The sequence below is a fragment of the Anarrhichthys ocellatus genome, unplaced genomic scaffold (genome assembly GCF_004355925.1).
Source record: "Anarrhichthys ocellatus isolate YVR2014 unplaced genomic scaffold, GSC_Weel_1.0 scaffold14, whole genome shotgun sequence".
Lineage (NCBI taxonomy): Eukaryota > Metazoa > Chordata > Actinopteri > Perciformes > Anarhichadidae > Anarrhichthys > Anarrhichthys ocellatus.
Window position 1 is genome coordinate 575,037 of NW_022280044.1, and position 7,956 is coordinate 582,992.

General features: G+C 43.7%; 2 protein-coding genes across 5 annotated transcripts in view; both read left to right on the plus strand.

Moving 5' to 3' along the window:
* The first annotated feature begins 774 nt into the window (after positions 1-774).
* Positions 775-2,491, plus strand: LOC116387300 (receptor-transporting protein 4-like). The gene is made up of 3 exons (XM_031854258.1): positions 775-883; positions 1,093-1,267; positions 1,824-2,491. Exons 1-3 carry the CDS (start codon positions 868-870, stop codon positions 2,176-2,178), a joined length of 546 nt encoding a protein of 181 aa, XP_031710118.1. The 5' UTR covers positions 775-867; the 3' UTR covers positions 2,179-2,491.
* A 348-nt stretch (positions 2,492-2,839) lies between these two features.
* The window catches only part of LOC116387167 (ankyrin repeat and IBR domain-containing protein 1-like), a 15,677-nt gene continuing 10,560 nt past the window's right edge, over positions 2,840-7,956 (plus strand). For 2 of the 4 annotated variants that reach the window (XM_031854046.1, XM_031854045.1), the window contains exon 1: positions 2,840-5,973. In XM_031854046.1, coding sequence (XP_031709906.1) covers positions 5,786-5,973 — 188 coding nt within the window. In that variant the 5' untranslated portion in view covers positions 2,840-5,785. The remainder of the gene's footprint in view (positions 5,974-7,956) is intronic. The other 2 variants (XM_031854044.1, XM_031854043.1) reach the window with 2 other exon arrangements.

The window sequence follows — 7,956 nt, forward strand, 5'->3', positions numbered from 1 at the left end:
TATTTCACCCGGTCATCAGGATGACCCGAGTGGTTTCCAGTACTCAGACATTGAAAGTATATTTACTTATTGTAAATTGAAAGTAAAGCTGATCCTGTTGGCCTACTTCCGGGACATAGGAAGTGGCTTGTGGGGAATCCCTTGACTCCTTAAAATACTTGTTTCCACTGTGCACCAAAGATGCCACCCCAGTTTGTGGCGCATGTGGATCAACCAGCTGTCTTATACCGCCCCCTACTGACCTGACCTGAACTGAATTTGAGAGTGTTAGCTGACACTTAACGATGTTACTGTAAATTAAACAGAAACTGCAGCAATTAAAACAAGTCATGGACGGACAGGCCGATCTCCTTCTCATATAAGCCTGAGGGAAACTGAAAACATGATGAGGAAAATTAGAAATTGTTGTTTCGTAGATAAATTGTTTAAATGTGTTCTAAGACCCCAAACAGGAAAACATAATTGCTACAAAATATTAAATAAGCTCCAAGAGAACCACAATTAAAAAAAACTTTAATTTGATTTAAAATGTATTGCATGCAAAAGGACGAATGAAATGGGGTAATGGGGTTTCGTACATGTTGCAATGCCTGTCCAACCATCATTAACTACAGAATAAAGTAATAAACTGGTGATTGTACTTCCATAAAATCCCCTTTTACGTAAGGCAATAAGCTATCTGGTGATGTGTTGTTTCTGCATCGTCACCTGAGGCCAACTACATGGAAAATGAAACTAGGTTGGTAAGTTTCGTTTTCCAGAGTAGAGCTGCAGTCGGTGTTTAAATACCGAGACTGTCTGCGTAGCAGCATTCACAAGACAAACATCGCTTCATCTCACCAGAAGAGTCTCTGATCACCGAACAACATGAGCAGATCTACAGGTAACACATCATGCCTTTTGAGTGTAAATACGATAATATGCTGCGTGATTTGGTGCTTTGCAATATGTGTTTTGATCAATTTGACGCCACTGATAGTATTTAGGGTGTTTATAATCGTCTGGGTTGAATGCATTTCGTTTTTTTTCACATGTTCGTTTTTTATTCAAAAACAATGCTTTCTATATTTAATTGACTTTCCACTCGTGCAGAATGGGTTCCTTCCTTGTGGAGGGAGACCTTTGATGAATTGCTGGACGACGACAATGAGCTGGACTACGGAGACCAGTGGACTCTCAACTTTAACTACAACCAGACAGACCAAGTCACCGCGGAGGAGAGAAAGAGAGGCTGGAAGGTCTACTGCCACTCCTCTGGCTATGGACAGTATGTATTGTTGTTACATATTCTCAAAGTATCAAGATATATAACTTTAAACTACAGTAATTGATATTCAGGTTAAGGAGGATAAGAAAACTGTCAACAGAGTTTCTGTTTTTCTAAGTTGGCTGAATGTTCAGCAGGCTGTCTTGTGCTTTTTCTGATCTCCGTAGGCATCGGGACAAGATTTTAGTTTTTGTTTCCATTTGTAGTCTGAGTAGTATTGATTATGATGCCTGAAAAGAACACAGAATATGATTTAACCAACAAAGTTATGAGAAGATTCATCCTTCTTAAGTTAAATGTTAGTTCAACAATTCTAAAACATTCATTTTTGACAATTTTACACATTTCTGCACAAAACCACGCTATTTCTCGTACTAAGTTTCTGTTATTTACAAATACATTAAAGAAAAATTCCTTGTATGTAAAAAAAACCTACTTGCCCATAAATCTGATTCTGATAACTTAGAGGAAACGCTGCAGACTTGAGAATACTTCAGGTAGAATCTTACAAACCCTGAGACGCTCTGACTCTATATTGTCGTCTCATTTCCCACAGTTTCCTGTGTGCATCTTGCAGCAAGAGCTGGTCTTCAGCAAAGGTGACGTTGTTGTTCCGTTACCGGCTGCGAGGTGACAGGGGGTCAGTGATCATGAGGCCCTTTGGACAGGCCTGTCGCAGTTGCAACGACAAAAGTTTTGAACAACCTGGTTTTTCCAAGGAAGAGGTGGAAAATGCCTTACTCAGATTGTGTGCCAAAATCCGGAAGAATTGCTACGGAGAGGACGACGACGATCATGGTGTCGGTTCAGGAAACCGCTCGGATAATAGAAAACCACATGAGAAGGCCTTGTGTCAGGCCTGCAGTCAGGGCATCTGCGGTCAGAGCAACTGCCCTCAGGATGATGATTAGATGTGTGTGTGTGTGTGTGTGTGTGTGTGTGTGTGTGTGTGTGAGACAGATGTAGATAGAGACAGATAGTGACTGACTGGCAGGTTGTGTGCAGATGTACCTTTGCCATTTGTATGATCCCATTTTCCTATTTTGAAGTTGTCTAATTTTGTTGTTATGTTGATGTTGTGTTATGATTTCTTTTGTACCATCAACACCAATAATAAAAGTTTCCTTTTTTAGTATCAGCACCAATAATACCATTGTTCCAGTAAATATGTTAAAGGTTTTGCATTTTTGTCACTTTTAATAAAGTCTTAAGTTTTTGTTTCAACATGTGTAGTTTTATGGTTGTTTACATACATAAACATATACCACAATGTTTGACAGTATCATGTAGCCTATATTCTGTTTTTTAACTATATTCTATATAATATAATAATATTATCATATAATTATTATAATAATATACATATTATTAATTATTATAAAATGATTTAGTTTATGTCTATATACACAACTCACCTGTTATAGCAGCTAAAATACAACTTTTCAAAAAAAGGTTACAATATGATAGCGTTTCACCAAAACGGACCCCAAACAACCGACCAATCAGGTGAGAGCCTTTCCGCGTGACGGTTCCCGAGCATGCGCAGTACGCGTTTCTCTTTTGGCAGCCACAACAACATACACTGAAGCGATCCAGTCAGTCTCGCCCCTCCGCTCTCAGCAGCATCATCGTCGTCGTCGTCCCCGCCGGGTCCGGGTGGCAGAGAGGAGGATGGTCCAGTGGAAGAAAAGCAGCCCGGCGATGCGAATGACAGTGACACGATAATGTCCCTCGATTTACGCAAGTGCCCGAATGTACGACTAGTGACCAAGTGAGACGACCGTGTAAGTAAAACGGCGCAGATTTTGACGTTGTCCTGCTCGAGGTAGTTGAGGCTAACACAACAACGCGCTAACCTGAGAGAGGAGGCTGGTTTGCTAGCTTCGGTAACGGGCAGGACAGGTAGGCTGCTTTTGGGTGTTAACGTTTACCCCACCTCAGTGGTGGGAAACGTTAACACCCGGGGTAAAAGCGTCTTTTTTTTCCTGCAGCTTTTCGGACAACCTACACCTAACACTCGCGTCCCTGTTTGTGTTAGTGATCCACTGTCAGTGTGCTGAACAAAGGAGCTGTAACCGAGGGGCCGCATGGACAGAAACATGCACAGAGAAGTCGGCTGCTGTTTGTTTTGTGCTCCATTTCATGCTGACACACTTCTTCAGCGATAACCACACGAGGTCTGACCTGAATGTGTCGCTGATTGACGGTGACCTAGCTCATTTTGGTAAATGCTATTGAAGGAACTTGCTGTTACTGTATGTCACCGTGCAGCTGTTAAGATGGAGAAGTTTGATGTCTCTGTTGACAACGTGGTTTAGTCAGGTTTATACAGAAGCCTGTCAGGATCCACCCTCACTCTGACTCAAGGTGTCTGACTTGATGTGTATCACGTGACAGCATGTTTTGATAACTGTAAAGGCACAACAGTGGGTTGTATTTGTTTATATTAACAATATAGTAACAGTAGTGACTGTGGATGTGACGATACAGGTGCTGGCAGGTAGGGCTGACATGCTGCATGTACTTCAGTTAAGGCTAGTTAGTCACAGCTGTAGATGATCATAGCTGTACTGTTATAGAGCTGATACCTTGATAGATATACAATGAAAATAATGGATATCTATAGCGCTTATCTATTTACCTGATTAATCAATAATAGTTAGAATATACAATATCATAATTTGTGATTGCTGGCTGAAACAAAGACTGCCATGACTTGAATTTTTGTCAGCAGGAATCATCAGACAAAGATTTCCAGACAACACTTATGTGTTTGGGATTCTTGAGTTCATGAGTCATTAAGTCTTGATCATCACATTACCGAAAATGGGGAATACCATATGTTCTAGAGGCCTGTTCTGTGTAGACCTGTGGCATGAGTGTAACTTACAACAAACATAATTGATGAAAAAAAACAACCTGTTTTCCTGGCTGGATTTAAGGCTAATAAGACGAGTGTCCAGTCAACAAGGAGTGAACACTTCCTCAGCCACCACAGATTGGTGTGTAGCCTCAAAGAGCTTTGGTAATGGTAGATAATTGAACCGTACAAACTGTACGTTCCCTGGAATTCCAAAGTTCCTCCATGTCCAAACTTCCTGTCCTTATTTAGTATGAGACAGAGGGAGACCGGCGGAGTTACACAGAGGAGTGAAGTGAACTGGAAGTAAACCAGTGTGCACAAAACAGAGAGCCAAGCAGACACACTGACCTAATAACTATAGTAGCCCCCCTCTGCTCCCCCTTACCACCACCACCACCACCCCTTCAGATATAAACACACAAGGTCCGGTCTGCTGCATGCATCATTGGAGCAGAACGTGAAAGAAGTCAGCTATTATTCGCCAGTGGTTGCAGCTTCTGCACGGCCCATATGCCTCCGTCTGTCAGTGCGTGTTTTCCGTGTCTTGTCACTGCATAGAAATGGGAGGCGAGAGGAGGGGAGGCAGCCAGCCACGCTATTCAAATGTTCCAGAGCTCGGACCAGCCAGTGGCCAACTGTAGCCGGGGCTAAAAGAGGCTCTTTGTGAGGGCCAGACAGATGGCCGTAGAATGAAGACTGTAATGATACCCTCAGCGGCCCAATACACACATGCACTCACATACATACTCCGCTCGTTACAGGACGTAATGTTGTGTGCGTTTGTGTGTTGAAGACGGGACAAATTGTTTGTGTCTGAGGGAGAGGTGGGGAAGATGAGGAAGGAAATGAATCAGAACACGCAGATTTGAGAACCTACAGGAGGTTAATCAGCTGTTGCTGGGAGAGTAAACTCGGCTGTAGCAGCCATAGCTGCGATTCTTGGGATTCTTTGGTTGAGCGCCTGAGAGGCAAAGTAAAACTGTTTATTTTTTTTTGTCCAGGATATTAGTGCTGCACGGTTTAACACACACACTCAGACTCTCATATCTCCAGTAGCAGACAAGCATGTAAACAGCCTAATGTGTGCAAGTTCTTCACAAAGGAAAGCTAACTGGGCTCGCTGTGGTAATATTGACCATGCCTTTCATCAACTGACTAACAAATCGATGGCTTGGATATCATTAACCTTCCCGTCTCGCCCGCCCTCTTTGTAATTATCTCTCTGTCTTTCTGGCTTCTTTCTTCTGCCTCTCCCTTTGCCCCTCTATTTCCGGTGAGATAACATCCTCGCCACAGCACATCAGCTGATCGATAGACGGACTGATTGATTGATACGTCTTCACTTTATGGCTTCTGAATTGTTGTTTTTTCATCTTAGCTTCACCAGCCTTTTTCCAATTCTTTCCTCGCCTCGTGTCCGTCTTCAACCATCCTTTTCTGCTAATCAATCTTCCCCCCTCTCTCTCTCTCTCTCTCTCCTTCTCTTTCTTTTACTTTCAGGGCAGGAAAACGCTGAACCATGTTGCTCTAAGTTGTGACCTGTGGTGAACGGGGGAGGAGGAAGAGGAGGAGGAGGAGGAGGAGGAGGAGGGAGGCGCAGGCAGACGGGCATCTGCCACAGCTCCCTTTAGGCGGCCCTTTGCAAGCTTGAAGCCATGGGCAACACAGCCACCAAGTTCCGCAAGGCCCTGGTGGGTGGTGACGAGGCCCTGGCCTGGCAGCTGTACGAGGGCAACCCTCAGTTCAGGGACGGCCTGGACCCGAACGCATCGTACGGAGAGCAGTACCAGCACAACACGCCTCTGCACTATGTCTGCCGCCACGCTATGACACGTCTGCTCAGGTAAAAAACAAAAAGGATTTTGTTGAGAATGTCAGAGGTGTTGATTGAATTCAAGCTGTGTTTGAAGCTGCGACTTGTATTGTTGTTAAGCAGTTATCAAATACAGTTAAAAAGGCATTTATGCAAGTGAGTCATGTTAAACTGAATAACATTTAGCAGGATGTCAGCCGTAATAGATGTCTGAGAGTCCCCGTTTCCATAATAGGCAAGAAAGAGGACTTCTTGCACAGAAGGGACCTGATGCATATACTGTCAAACTCTGTTAATGATGTTACAGGGTAAATAAAAATCCTGTCATATCACATTGACAAATGCCAGACACAGGAAAAGTACGTTAACGCTGGCCATCGGACACAATTAGACCCACGCAGACAGGGATAAATAGAACTGCAAACAACTGCCTCAAAAAAGGAGCAATCGCTGGAAAGAGCAACAGTGAGTGTCTCAAAGTAAGCAGGAAAAGGGGCACTCTGCCAATTCTGCTCACTCAGCCTGTTAAAACAGCTGTATAATGGCCCTCTGTCATTCGGGATGAAGTTTTATTAAGTCTGGGGGACAAAATAACTCTCATGAGCTCTGTCTCTTGATTTAGGCTTCAACTTGATACCAGAAAGTATGCATTACAAATTTTGAGTTGCATTTGGGCTTGTTTACTTGAGGCTAAAATGCAGGATGTCTCTGCTGCTGCTGTGTAGATTTTGATAATCTCTTTGTGAGTCCCCCAACTTAATGAACATAACGTATACTTGCTTGAAGCAGGTGTACACCCCCCCCCCCGCCTTAAATAATGTCTTAAAAGAAACGATAAAGTCTAACACAACCTAAAAGAAAGGTGTCAAAATTGAAAAGCATAGAGTGAGCAAGACACCAGTGTGTCTTTCTACCCCCTGCAGGGATAATCAGGCTGCTGGCCATGACCAAGACAGCTGATTCAGTGACTCAATAGCCATCCTCATCTCCTCCTGCTCGCACTCTTCCTCTCTCCTGCCCTTTCTTTCCATGATTACAGGGGTGGGGGGGTCAGAGGAAGCTGTTTGAAAAGGCCAGTCAATTATCTGTGCATCTGCATGTGTGCACACGTGCATGTGTGTTTTGAGGAAGGGGAGGGGGGGCTGTGACTCCACAACTGCTTAATGTGTCCGAGTCTGTGAATGTGAATATAACACAGTGAATCAGTCGGTGTGCTATTTGGGTCCCTTTTCCTACTAATGTGTAATGGGCCAGAGAGGCGTGCTGAACACACACTCTGCTCCGGATCAGTATCGGAGGAAACACTGCTTTGTTCCAACAGCTCGATTGGACCGAGGCAAGCAGGAAAGACGACCAAGAAATCTCAGACACAAAAAAGACTCCCGGAGAACAAGCGTGGGCCGGTAGATGCAGAGTCTGTTTTTCAGATTATTTTTAACATATGCCTCGTGGCTCTCTTCTAGTTGTCTCCTTGGGACGGATTGGGGAGTAAATCCCATGAGATGTGCAAACTGGGAAATCACAAGAAGACCTATTACTGGGAAAAAAATGAGTGCAGTTCAGGAAGTGTAACCCTTCCTCCACAACAACGGAGAACACAGTCTGAGAAACACGTAAATGCCAACAGTGACTTGGTCACTCATTGTAAACAATTGACCTCCTGTTGGCCAAGACATAAAGCAGATGTGTACGTCAACACACGGCAACTCCTTTTTATTTTAGTGTGAGTCTTCAAGCTCCAGGACAGGTTTGGTTTGCTTTTGGTCACACACACACACACGCTATAAACAAATTCATAATTTCAGTGTGAATTGTAACATTTGAACTTTCCCTGGAGGTTCCCTGTCGTATTCAAATGACTGTACGGTATGAACAGCTGTGGTGCTCGATAATTGCAGCAAAAACATGCGATGTCCCCGAGCCTGTTGTTTCTAGTTGACTCATATTAGGGACATCCCTCCAGAACGTGTGTGTGTGTGTGTGTGTGTGTGTGTGTGTGTGTGTGTGTGTGTG